This window comes from Stegodyphus dumicola, chromosome 9, assembly GCF_044657685.1.
Source record: "Stegodyphus dumicola isolate Sdum_Otavi_A_Nest chromosome 9, ASM4465768v1".
Classification (NCBI taxonomy): Eukaryota; Metazoa; Arthropoda; class Arachnida; order Araneae; family Eresidae; genus Stegodyphus; species Stegodyphus dumicola.
Window position 1 is genome coordinate 125,998,235 of NC_140776.1, and position 14,657 is coordinate 126,012,891.

Genomic DNA, 14,657 nt, shown 5'->3' on the forward strand with positions numbered 1-14,657 from the left:
AAACTTCTGTCACTTGATGATAAATTTCGGCCGGTTTAACATTCTTCGCGTTCAAAAATTTAATCACGGCACGAATCTCACAGTCAGCGGGAGAACTAATTGTCTTAAACATTTTGAATGTGCACAGCAAACTGAAAACACAACATAAACATAGAGCAACCAAAATGGCGACAATTGAAAGTCAGTGAACAAGAAAGACTAGTGCACATGCGCGGGACGCCTACCACAGCGCTGCGACGGCACTAGAATGAATATTCCAATACTTACCGCACATAAATGAAACCATGGATAATATCAAATGCTATATAAGAGCAGGATATTTTAATGACATACATTATTACAGTTAAATTTAAATAACAAATAATGAAGAATAAGACATCATCAACATTCAAACCAATTTGTGTGCAATATTACATTATATATAACTGTATAACTAAATAGAGTGTTACAACATATGTTGTATAATAGAAGCTGTTCTGATATTTTAACCTAGTCTACATTGGATGAACAAAAAAAAAACAAAAAAAAAAAAAAAAAGAAATGCAGTTATTTTACTATACAATAGAACATACTGCTTCAAAGAATGGTGGTAAAAATAACAATCATTTTCCCAGAACTAGTTCATTAATAGTTTACAGGAACTAGTAAGCAGTAGTATTCCAAAGGTTTTCAGGTTATTTAGATAGAAGTTAAGAACTTTAAGATAACATGGCACTAATGAAATTACAACAAATGCTGAAAACAAATTTAAAAGATATGGGCACAGAAAAATAGCCAAGATTCTCTACAAACATACTTAATGAATACTAAGTTAAATTGTGAGCACAAAGTTTGAGGAGTTTCCTGTAACCAAGGAATACACACAAGCTTCTACAATGAATATTTCTATTCAAAGTGTTTAGTTACACTGGTTCAAAACTAATGTGGAGATGGAGGGATAAAAAGGACTAGGCATGCTATATTTCAACTATGTTATACAGGCTGTCACTTCACATGCATTTTGAAACTTTCAACTTCCAAAGCTTATACTCCCCTCCCTCTGCAGCTCTGAAACACATGTAAGTGAAACCATTTATAAAAAAATCAATGGATACTGGGAGGCGAATATTTAAATTATAATTAAGAATTATGTATTTTATTTCTTAAAATATTTAAAAACTGAATTTGAAAATGTTTTTATCATAACTAACAATTTTTACACCGTTTTCTGAATAATCTACAATATTTTTAAAAAATGCTTAAAAAGTAATAAGAAGACTAATGCTGACATGTTTATGAACATGAAGATTCTATGTTTCTCAGCACATCTCGACTACTAAGTGCCTTGAAAATTCTACATCACTGATGCAGTTCCAAATGTCATTAAACCTAATTACTACTATTAGTTTAATAAAAACAAAATTAAGTACTTTATATCATTACAAGCAAAGCTAACTGGTACACATTTGATTCTCCAATAATCACCTCACATTAGTTATAATTTTACACACAAATAATATAAAATACCCCTATAACAAAATATATATATATATATGTAGGTTGGGGCAAAAGTCATGGCAACTGTTTTTTTTTTCTTGAAGATACCAGTCCGGTTGAAAAATGTGACATATACAGACAAATAGACAAAGTCTTAACTACATTAGTGGACAATGAATAGCACTGAAATATCGCAACACACGAATTTATTACGGTAGTATACACGGCAATATAGCCTTCACCATGCAAAAGAATAACACAATACATATAAAGTTTACATGACAAACCTCGGCCTAAAGATCATCAATGTAGTCCCCTGCTACTCTCACCACACACTGCCAACGATGTGGGAGGTGCTGAATACCATCAGCCGCAGCATTTGCCGCACCATGTGTGAATCGGGTCATCTGCACAGCATTAGCAATGCCCTCTCGTGTTGCAAACCGCCTACCACGTATTGGTTCCTTAATCTTGGGAATGAGATCAAAGTCACAGGGCGAAAGGTCAGGAGAGTACGATGGGTGCTCCAATTCTTACCAACCATCACCAACGTCAGAGTAGCTGCTGTACACACTCTGCTTTATGTGGTCTTGGATTGTCGTGCAGAATTATTGCACTGTCCACAAGATCCAGAAATTTATCCCGAATGCCATGTTGTACCTGTCGCACCAGGAAGTCACTGTAGTACTGTGCGGTCACTGTTCTGCCATGAGGAACAAAGTGGCAAACAATGACACCCCTGACGTCATATGCGACGATCACCATCAATTTCACTGGGGAAAGATTCTGATGCTAGCTCAATACACAGTATCCTGTGGACGGTGCGTTTCTCGATGCCACTCACCCTCTCTAACTCCAGTAATGTCCATCGTCTGTCTTCGTCCATGAGGTGCTCGATGACGGCACGTGCCAAGTCGGTCCGCACACTCACCGGTCGTCCAGAATGTTGCTCATCACTGGTTGACACACGACTTGCTGAAACTTTCCTACCCACCGTGCTACTGTACGATATGGTAGAGAATTATTCCCAAGGGCTTCTATTAATTCACTGTGACATTCCGTCGCATTTCTCCCTCGGAGAACGGCTATTTTGATGTAAGCGCGCTGTTCAACACGGGTTACTTTCATCTCGCACGGCACTCACCAACTGACTGATTTCAGAGCCCTTGCTACCACAGAGCCAGCTATCACAGAGCCATCTGTTGTTCTGCATACACACTATGCCTGCAGAACTTCCACACGACACATATGCGTTTTGTGATCTGTTCACATATCTACAAGAAAAAAATAGTTGGCATAACTTTTGCCCAACCCTTGTATATATCTCTGAAAGAAATTAATGAGTTAGAACTTACTTGTCCAGTGTTGCTGCCAATATATACTTTCCATTAGGAGAAAATTTCACAAATGAAACAGGCGGGTTATCATCATCTAAGCATGTAAAAACGAAGCAGATTAGATAACATTTTGAAAGCATAAGAAGAAATCTGAGATACAATAAAAAATACTGGCTACCCAAAACTTACATCACACCGAGGAAAAACACAACAGCAAATGTGATTTAGCATCAACAAATTTAACATTTTGAGAATTTCAATTAGAAGTTAGAATTCTAGTAATGTTAAATTTGTTAAATTAAAAATATAGAATAATCAAAAACACTAAGAATTCATGTAGCATACAACACGATGACACTTTATCATTTACCTAATTTGTACTCGAAGCCAGAACCTATAAAAGGCATACCTTACAGTATTATGGATTTGAATAACAAATTCATTCTTTTTTACAAAATAATTTTTACACATACATAGATCACCAAATGAAGGAATATTTAATAAATACTTTTCTTTGAAAAATGTATTTTTGTTTTTTACTTTTTCTAAAATTCCAGGGCACAATAGTGGAATCTTTTTAATCTTTCCATTAATTTTGAAATTTTTATTGTAAAACTTTTTTATAAGCTGCATTTTACTTTTAACTCTGGATTTCAACACTTTTTTTTTCGCTGCTACATGGCATTTTTCTATTATGGATTTACTTATTGGCCATTTTCTTCCTCAAATCTTAATTGAAAATTAAATTTAATTTTTGGAAATGTATGTTACCCTTTATTATTTTATTTCCAATTTTGCAAAGCTTAGCACTACACTTTCTATAATTTTGGTTTTTTTTTATTGCCTCACTCTTCTACAATCCTAACTCTTTGGTATTCCACATTGCAATTTTTAAATTAAAAATCCTCTTGTCCTACAATTATAATTTACAGTTTTTCTCCTATTATTTAACTTTTTTGGGGGTGGGGCATTGTATACATTTATTTAGAAGAAATTTTCTAAAAGTTTTATTCCTTCAATTTGGAAACTTTTCTGAATTATTATTAAAAAAATATTTTTTATTTTACCCTCAGCAAATTTCTTTTACTAAATTACATTTCGTCAAAAAATTTTTGTTTTGAAATATTTTACTTTCGATTTACAAAGCTTTTTAGAAATTCTCTTCTTTCTTTTATTCGAAATTTATTTACTATTTATTTAGCACATTACTTTTAATTTACACACTGACTATTCTGGTTTCTTATTCGAGAATTCTTCTTATATTTATTTATTTTTATAATAATTTTTGTTTTAGGGCCACATCAGAGCATACCAAATTTTTACTTTGTTGCACATTTAAAGGATTTTCATTAATAAATTACCTTTTATTTTGTACTTTCTTTTAATTTTTTAATTTTCAATTATTTCAAGAATTTACAACCATCTAAATATGATTCAGAAACACAACTCGATTGTAAATTTTTTGGCTGCTCGTTGAAAAAGACCAATGAATTTTCAACAATTTTATGTTAATAATTTTTTAATTAATTTTTATTATGTGTACTTTTTGTTATATTGTTAACCCTTTTCTTGATTTAATTATCATCTCTTTATTATATACATAAAGATAGGACAAATCTCTTTTCTAACACATAAAAAAGTTAGGTATACACTACACATTATTCCAGGCTACAGCAATAAGGTTCTTTTGCCTTTATATCATTTGTATAACTGCTCACAGAAAAACAAGAGTAATATATATTTTGTTTAAATTTTATTCTCCCCCCCCCACACACTCCTAAGAGTATTTCTTTTCCAATTTCACCCACTTTGAACATATTTTCAACATGTTTCAATATTTGATGTGATTTTATCTCCAAAATTAATTTTTTAGCTTTTGATTTTTGATAACAGATGTGCATTCTTGTTTCACTTCAGGCAGTAATATGATTATTATTAAGTTCAATTTTCAATGATACTAATAAGAATTAAAAACACATGTCACTTTTAGAAGTGTCATATTAAGATGATGATTATTATAAGATATACATGTACTTGTATTTTCTGGTGGCTTTCGTTTCATATAATCATACATTATTTTTAGTTATGCATAAATAACAATTTCGTTTACAGTTATTAACTCAGCAAAATTCTAAATATGAATGTTAAAGAAAATGTTTGATAAATTGTTATATTTACTTTCATTTGTTTAAAAGCTAACTTTATATTTTTTCATGATTACACTCTACTGATATACTTTTACCATATAATTAATTCAATTTCTTTTCCTTAGAATGGTAGAATATACTAAACATAGTTTTATTCACAAATTTAAAAAAAAAAAAAAAAAAAAAGTTTTATTTTTCAAAAGACCCTCTAAATAATTTCTTTCTGATATCTAAGTATTTGTTAAAATGATAAAAAAAATTTATATTTTTTTTAAATAAAAGCAATATAATTAAAATTCAAGATTAATAGCTTTAAAATTCTGGTAATATCATCAACTCCCAAATGCCAAGAATTAATGTACATTGGAAATTCACCAAGTGAAATTATTTTTGGCATCAAGTTGAAAACTAACGACAAATTTCAAACACAAATAAACATGAAATTACTAGTGTGACTCTTCCGAAATTTTAAACCTAGATATAGTTTGGGCCATACAAGGAATTTATGGAATGAACTGGCTTGCCATTTTAAAATTTCAATTTTGAGACAAATAACATATGTTAGAACAATGCTATATATAAACCTATTACATAACCTATGTCATGCCAGCTGAGCAGTAATGTCTCTGAACACTGTTAGTTCGGTCTGAGATTCGAATCCCACGAACGAGCTGGCTGCATGGGAGTTTTTGTGGTTTTCCCCATGTGTAACATGTAGATGAGCCAATTTCCCTTAGAAAGTCCTCTGCAAAGGCATCTTTTCCCTTTGGTAGATAGCCTTTAAGCACTTTGCTGTAGTCAAATAAATCAAACCACACCTTTGAATGCATAAAATATAAATTGTTTTTTCCCTTAACTTTCTAAGAAAGATAAAATCAAAAAGCATCTTAATTTGACAGAGTCGGCATGCTAAAGTAAAAGAAATGCTGAATGGACGTTTCAAAGTGCACCATTCTAAAAGATAACAAGAAAGACATGTTCTGTCGCCAGATGCATTTTCTCAGGAATATTGCAACAGACATTTACAATTTCAATAATGAACAGTGGTGAACAGACATCTCATTTTTAAATGCTTTCACCAAAGTCCACTCATATATCAGTAACAACATGCTCTTATATATAGCTGCAATATCATGAAGTAACAATTCAATCAGTGATAGATGAAGTTATTAAAGAAACCCTCTCACTTGGTGAACTATAACTGTTGGATGGTTGATAAATTAAACGAAACAAAATTATTTATGATCACATTTTTTATGGTGAACAAAGAAAGACTGATTTAAATATCCAGTTTTATTGACAAAAATGTCAAATGGTTGAGCTTCGGTGTGAAAATGGGTACGAAAAGAATTTTTGCAATATCAAATCTTGGAAATTTTGATTTAGATGAAAAGAAATTCAGTACCATACTGAAATATCTAAAATCAAGATATATTTAGAATTCCAAATATAAATACTCACCAATCAAAGTTTTTAAACACTGCCCAGAAGCTGTGTCCCATATTCTGCTATAAATAAGAAGAAAAAAAAAAAAAAAAAAAGCTGTATTTTTTGCAGTATTTATAGAAAGAAAGATAAAAGGTATTTATAGGTTATTTGGAACCAGGAGATTTGATAGCACCTATATTAGTGATAACTTGTCAAAAAATATATACCTTGAAACCATGCTCTTAACCTTTGTTTTGTTGCATTTGAAGAATAGCTGGTGAAAATATACTCACTGCTTGGCGATTTCTTACAAATCACCAGTTTGGCCCGTTTCAATTTGGCACCATTTTTTTCCTTTACATATGATTGAATTATGTTGTTCTTATCTTCCAGTTAAAGATTTTATGCCTTTAGTTAATCTTCATGTTATAGTTGTAGAATTATCCACAATTTAAAAGTTGTTTAAGTGCAGCTAACCCTAATTTTTTTCATCATAGCAGCCACATTTGTTTACATTTGAAACTTAGTAGAATAGTGGGTTTGTTGCCAATCTAGAGAAACAAAGCTTCGCAACAACAAAGTAACGTCTTCTTTCACTATTGCGAATTAATTCATGCTTAATCCATTCTGGAATTATCGCTTAAGTTATTAAATTATCTTACATATTCACTCCGCATAGCATCCAACAGAAATTAAGTCAGTTTCTCCGCCTTCAGTGTCTTTTTGCCGAGCGAGACCAAAAGTAAGGTAAACAAAATGGCATCAAACAAAAAACAAATATTTTTTATAAAAGGCACAATTTTTTAAAGAAAAGACGGTAAAAGCTCAGAATACACTGCATAAAGAAAGTTGCAAAGGCGGAGCTAAGCGGCGTCCATAAATGGGTGAGACTAAGCTTCTGAAGTCACAATGTATTCTCAGATATAGAAATAAGTATAATAAAATGTTTATATTTCAAATTACCATTATACAGTAAGTAAATTCTACCAATTATTAAAACAGTAAACAACGTCGCAGTCTCTCATAATTCTATTTCATACAGCTTCAGTATTTTCAAAGATTTTTAAGTTTTAGAATTTATACAAATGAAAAAAGATTTTTTTAAATTTAAATTCATATTATAGAACATTTTAATTTTACCATTTTTACTAATTACCTTATTGCTACGTAACAACACAATCCCTTACATACCAGTAAGTAGACAATCTTTGTTATTTTCAAAAAATTATTGCATATCATCATCATACACAGCTTTCATATCGCTGTTTCTTAAATTCCTAAATCACATATTCTCTGTAGGCATACTAGAATTCTACACATTAATAAATAAAAAAATTTAATTCCTCACAATGAGAGAAAATAAGGAAATAAATACTATAAATTTGGAACACTAAGAAATGCTACAAACACATACATATATTATCAATGAACTTGTATTATCAAGTGCAATTACGATAGCAAACACTGCATATTAAAATAATTAGTTACTTAGAGGGGTCAAAGTTTACAGTTTTGCTACTGCTCAGTAGATCGTCGGACTATCGATATTTATCGTAAGTTGGAAAGCATTATCAACAAATCAAAACCAAACAATTAAAAATACAATTTAAATACAAAAAAAAAAAAAAAAAAGATGTCTAAAGTATAATTTACAATTAAAACAACAATACAAATTTAAAATATGCAAATGATATATTAAACATTGCATATAAAATACGTTACATCACTGCTCGGCATAACACACAGCCTCGCTTTGGCCACGTGCACAACGATCTGTCGCTCAAAAAAACATCAAAGAATTGCAAAAAATCGGTGTCCATGTACACATCAATCCATTTTCACTCAAAAAAAAAATCAATGCACAAACTCGACATTGCACACTCCCTTGGCTTTGTTCATGTATACATCCATCTATTTCCAGTGAAAAAACATCAGAGGATTGCACAGACTCGGCATCGCGCACTGCCTTGGCTTTGCCCCTGTGCAAATTTATCTATTTTCCTTTCGAAAAGCATCTGGGAATTGCAAAAACTCGGCACTGTGCACCACACTGACTTTACTCATGTTACACATTGATCTATTTTCACTTAAAAAACCATCAGATAATTGCACAAACTCAGCATGAAGCACTGGCTTGGTTTTGCCCATCTTCTTGGATTGAACAAAAAAGATAACTAAATATTAAAAATAATCAACTTTAGAAAGAAACATAAAAGAAAAATTTTTCTACTTATCGTTTTCAAGAAAAATGAAAAGTCTATTTGAGAGGTTTTATATATATATATATATTTTTGAATTTATGCCAAGGGGCAAACTCCCTTGAACCACCCTCCCCCCATCTTTAATAAAATTTACTCAGTTTTATTCGCAATTTCTGGAATATATGCAGAAAAATGGCAAAAACACAGAGGAAAAAAAAACACCACATAAGAACAATCAAACAGGAACTGAAATAACAGCTCAAATTAACAAATGGGAAAAAAAAAAAAAAAAAAAAAAAAAAAAAAAAAAAAAAAAACAAAGCTTTTAGATTTTTACATCATGTTCAAAGGGATGTTTTTACCTTTATTTATTAAATATCATGTTCTTTGCACTTAAACCATAAAATTCAGTTCAACAGCAATATTGCAAAATAATTTTTAAATGAGCATATGTTTAGAATTTTCAATTCACAGTCGTGCACTGGAGATAAATCCCCCCCCCGGTAAAGCAAGCCATTGCTCGCTTTGAAATTGTTTGGTATCAAAAGTTTATTAAAAGTTTTACAAAATATAAAATAGATAATAAAACAAATTCAAAATTCCAAATTTGGGCTTCCAGATGCCCATATCTGGGTGGAAACATACATTATTCAAAATTTGATGGCTCTAGGTATTGTTGTTTTATCACAGAGTGAGAAACATACATACATTTATGCAGTTTCTTAATTATTTAATTTCTTTAAATAGAACACAAGGCGATAATATTTAGTGGCAACAATTTGAATAACAACACAGCTTCAAAATATTTTGTTATTCATGTTGGCACGTTTATTGCCTAGTCAAAAAGAAAAATCTCCAAGCAATGGGCTAAACAAAAATTTGGGCCGAATAACTTTCTGCCAGATAGCAAGTGGATGATATGATTGAGCTCTAGTCCCAGAGATCAGTTCAATACACAATACAACAGACAAATATTTTTTTTTTTCCTTACTTTCAAACTACATATAATAGTTAGGAAAAACCCATTTAACAAAAAAGTTAACCAAACTGACATTAATTTCTCACTGTAACTGGTTCGAAGATTGCCCTTCAAAGTTAACACTTAGCATCTATCTTAGCTCCCAGTTCTGGACAACCTCAAACACAAAATGCACGTTTTTATATTAATTTTTTATGTAATTAATGTATGATTGCAATATTAATGAAAATTATGCAAATGAATTTTTCCCCAAAAGATAAAATAATGCAATGGTCACTAACTGATTTACTAAGTGAATTAAAGAGATTAACTATTTTACATGTTTACAGTATTAACAGAAAAGAATTTTAGTTATGATGTAATATTCAATTTACCATTTTGAGCTAGTTATTTCTTAGATGGTGCCACCGAAATGCTATTTTTAAATATATAAATAAATACAATTATTAATACATAGGTGAAAATGATTATTTTTATTAATTTAATAACCCATTAGATTTTAAATTCCTTTCAATTTCACAAAACAAAAGCATAAGTTTTTACCAGTCAGCCATACACATTATGCAGCATGGGCAAAAAATAAGTCATTTCTTTTATTAGCTTTCATATTCAAACATGTGATAAAGTGTTAGGAAACAGAAATTATTAAACTACAATCAATTTTAATTTCACCATTTAAAATATAAATAGAAAAATCCTTCAGGAAAAAAAATCAAAAAAGGTTCAGATTTTAACAATAGCCCAAAAGGATTTGTTAAGGTTTTTCTCACTATGGCTGAGCTCACCGTCTACCAATCTGTTGCAGCCTTTACTACTGCTAAGCAGGCCCCCCCTTTTTTTTAGCGTCATTTCTTTGCATTTACGCCATATACAGTTCAACGGCAAAATTTTAAAAGCATCACGTGTTTAGAATTCTCGATGAAGTATTTTTCTACTTTTCCAAGTCTTTCCTTAGTTCATTATCAACGTTCAGTTTTCTTACTAAAATGGCTAGCAAAACTTTGTCTTTTTATTATTAATGTTTGGTGCATTACAATAAATATCATGTTCCTTGCACTTAAGTTACATAAAATTCAATTCAATTCAGCAAAATCACAAATTATTTAAAACAGCACACCTTTAGAATTTTCAAAATACAGTTTTGTGCACTGGAGGTAATATTTTTTTTCCTGCACAGTTGCCACTGCTCGCTTTGAAATCATTGAGTTTGTTAATAAAAAATTCATTAAAAGTTTTACAAAATATGAAATAGATGATAAAATAAATTCAAAATCTGAACTTGGTCTAGATGCAAATCTTAAGAGTGACAGACTATATTATTCAAAACTGGATGGCTCTAAGTACCATCATTTTTTCACAATGCGAGAAACATACATACATTCGTGCAGATTCTTCATTATTTAATTTCTTTAAAAGTAAAATAATGTGATAATGTTTCTTGGCAACAATCTGAAAAGTGATTCAGACATTTAAAATTATATGCCGCAAAATCCCATTCGAGCTAACACCTTTTCTTAGCTAATAAATAAAAGCAGCAGATACAATTAGCTACCTATATACGAGGGCTATCCAGAAAGTAGATTACGTTTTGGAATAAAAAAATAAACAAAGTATAGGAAACAAATTTTATTATATACAGATGAAAGCCACACTCAAATACTACTTTTCTACATAGTCACCATACAAATTAAGGCATTTATCGTAGCAATGTACGAGCTTGGAAATTCCTTCGTCGAAAAATTCGGCCGCCTGCGCCTTCAACCACTTCGTTACCTCTTCTTGCAGCTGTGCGTCGTCATCAAAACGCTGCATAGCCAGCCACTTCTTCATTGCTGGGAATAGGTGGAAGTCGCTCGGTGCCAGGTCGGGACTGTACGGCGGATGAGGAAACAACTCCCACTTAAAAGATTCAAGAACTTTACGAGTGACATTTGCCGTGTGGGGCCGGGCGTTGTCGTGAATCAACAAGATCTTAGAGCTCAACATTCCTCTGCGCTTGTTTTGAATTGCTCTTCTGAGTTTTTGGAGAGTTTGGCAATACCTTTGAGAGTTTATTGTAGTGCCTCTTTCCAGGAAGTCCACCAAAATTACACCTTTTCTGTCCCAAAAAACAGTCGCCATCATCTTCCTTGCCGACATTGTTTGCATGCATTTCTTGGGTTTTTTGGAGAACTTGTGTGCCCCCACTGCATTGATTGCAATTTCGTTTCACAGTTCACATGTTTCACCCATGTTTCGTCACCAGTAACGATGCGATCGAGTAAAGAGTCACCATCCTTATGGTAAGCGTCCAAAAAGTTCAACGCTGCAGCCATTCGCTGATTTTTGTGGTCCTCTGTCAAGATTTTTGGAATCCATCTTGCACAAAACTTGTGGTAACCAAGCTTTTCGCTGATGATTTTGTGCAACAAACTTCGCGAAATTTGTGGAAAACTCAAAGAAAGTTCCGTTATTGTGAAATTTCGATTTTCACGGACTTTAGCATCGACTTTTTCGAGAAGTTCGGCGGTCACTATGCTGGGTCTCCCACTTCGATCTTCGTCGTGAACATTGGTTCGGCCATTTTGAAATCTTATGACCCACTGACGCACTCCACCTTCAGTGATAATGTTGTCCCCATACACTTCACGAAGCTGCCGATAGATTTCTATCGGTTTACAGTTTTTTGCAGTCAGAAACCTTATTACTGAGCGCACCTCGCAGCTCGCGGGATTTTCAATTAACGCAGACATTTCAAACCGTCACAGTATCTGAACGGAGCACAGCACGAACCTTTCACTAGCACGGCTAGATGCAGACTGAGCTGCGCAACGCTCTGACCCCAAGATGGCCGCGCTAGCCCCGCCCCTAGCGGACACAGACGGAAACGTAATCTACTTCCTGGATGGCCCTCGTAGCTACTATAAATAAATTAGCTACCTAGGTAGCTACTATTACTATCTATAAATGTGTAAATGATTTCTATAAAAACATTTTGAAAAATAATGAAAATAAGCCAGATTACTGGCCTAATGAATTTTAAAAAATGTCCTTGTAAGATTAGATTTTAATTCCACAAAATATCATAAATCTAATTTTTTGTTTTTTGTTATTTAATGCATAAGTTGCAATAAAAAAATTCTTTATAATATCAATCAATACCAAAAATGCCACCACTGCTATTTTCAGCATAAAACATTCATTTTTGAGCATTTAAAAGAAACATAATGAAAAACACACAATGCTTTGAGTTAATGGTTTAGATTGAAATAATTCATCAAAACTTCATTGCTTTAGCATCATTAATAATTTCCATGTCCCACATTAAATCAAATTTAAGGGACTGTGTAGATCAAATTTAAGGTATTACTAAAATTAGTATCCTTTTCTTAGACACCACCTAAAACTAAAATTAATTACAATAAAATGATATTTTATCTATAATTTGTGAACACTATTCCAATAAATAATAAATTAAATAAATAGTTTTTGGTACTACAGAATTTAGTTGAAAGTTTTATATGAAATGCTATAAATCCCTCCAATAATTTGTTTTGATTTCAGGCTTATTTGATCAGTATTATTGTTTTTAGCTATTAATTAAATCTACAACATATTATACTATCTCTATTCTTAAATAATGAAGAATCTTTGTGTATTATGTATACTTGTCCTCACGTTACAGAAAAACAGCAACACCTAAGAGCCCCCAAATTTTGAATATTCACAGTCCTCTGCTTGACCGCACAGGCCAAATTTTGATTTTTTTTTTTTTTTTTTTTTTTTTTTTTTTTTTTAATATTCATTTTTGCATTTTGTGCAAACTTAATGAAATTCTGAATAACAAACTCAACAAGTTAGAAGCGATGCCCCTTGGCAGAGGGTTCATATTTGTGTTTTAATTTTAATCAGAAAACTATTAAAAGAAATGTGATATCATCTGGTAAAGCATAAAATATTTAAGTTTTCTTTCAAATTTAATCTGTTTGTTACAAACAAAATAATCAATTTAAAAGCAATAAGCGTTTCTTTATCTCTATCATTAATTACTAGCTGGATTCATACAACTACACTAAATAAACTCAATTACCATATATTTTTAGTTTTATCATTTACATACCATTACATACACTATTTTAGGTTGGTAATAATAATAAAAAAGTGATTAATTTTTATTTTAACAATAAACAAATACACTAAAAATAATTCACTGAATGACTTTAGCTAATTACAACAATAAAGAAATATATGTTTCATTCAGGACTATTATTTCCTTACAAGTGTTACAAAATTTTAATTACCATAAGCCATCATAACTGCTTGACACAATCAAAGATCCATCTCTATTGAAATGCACCTAAAAATATTTAACTTATTTTAATGAGATGAAATTACAGTCATACCAGAAACTAATTTGTACAAATAACACACTAATACATTAGTGTATTACTGTAATAATATTTATTACAATTACGCACTAGAGTAATAGCATTTTATTTCAGGACTTTGAAAACATAGACCACAATGAAACAGAAGCTGCATTACATAAAATATAATCACTAATGCTACTAATTCATAAATTAAACAAGCATGTACATATAGTCTGTAAGTACAAATGATGAACATATTTCACATACTGGGTTATTTGAATAATAAAGATTACAATTTTATTATTTCTAGATTTTAATAATATTCATTTACTCAAACAACCTGTATTTTAACTTTCCTGAAGAAAAAAAATTACATAATATATACTTTGAAATGAAAGAATTATCAAATTTAAAGAAACCTTTTATGCATCACAACGATAAATATAATTTTAAAAAAAAGCACTTTATTACCTGACTATTATAAAAAATTCACATAATCATTAAACTCTTTCCAACTTATGAATATTTTTTTTATAAAAATAATTTTAAAAAAAACTTTTTTAGCACAAAAATTTTGTAAAGATAGCTCTAAAAACAGAAGTTTTAGCTATAGAGAAAATTTTATTAGTTTATTCATTTTGTGGACTGATAATTACAAAATCAATCACCCATGGGCAACTCCCCCATTTTAATAACAAAACTTTCTATTGCCACTATTACTCTGTGTCACAAGTCTAAAT

General features: G+C 31.1%; 1 protein-coding gene across 2 annotated transcripts in view; it reads right to left on the reverse strand.

Annotated features, from left to right (window-relative positions):
• The window catches only part of wds (WD repeat-containing protein wds), a 74,354-nt gene that overhangs the window by 17,420 nt on the left and 42,277 nt on the right, over positions 1 to 14,657 (reverse strand). For both annotated transcript variants that reach the window (XM_085824067.1, XM_085824066.1), the window contains exons 7-9: positions 13,849 to 13,904; positions 6,422 to 6,468; positions 2,832 to 2,907 (exon numbers count right to left, since the gene is read on the reverse strand). In XM_085824067.1, the coding sequence (XP_085680193.1) occupies positions 2,832 to 2,907; positions 6,422 to 6,468; positions 13,849 to 13,904 (179 nt within the window). The remainder of the gene's footprint in view (positions 1 to 2,831; positions 2,908 to 6,421; positions 6,469 to 13,848; positions 13,905 to 14,657) is intronic.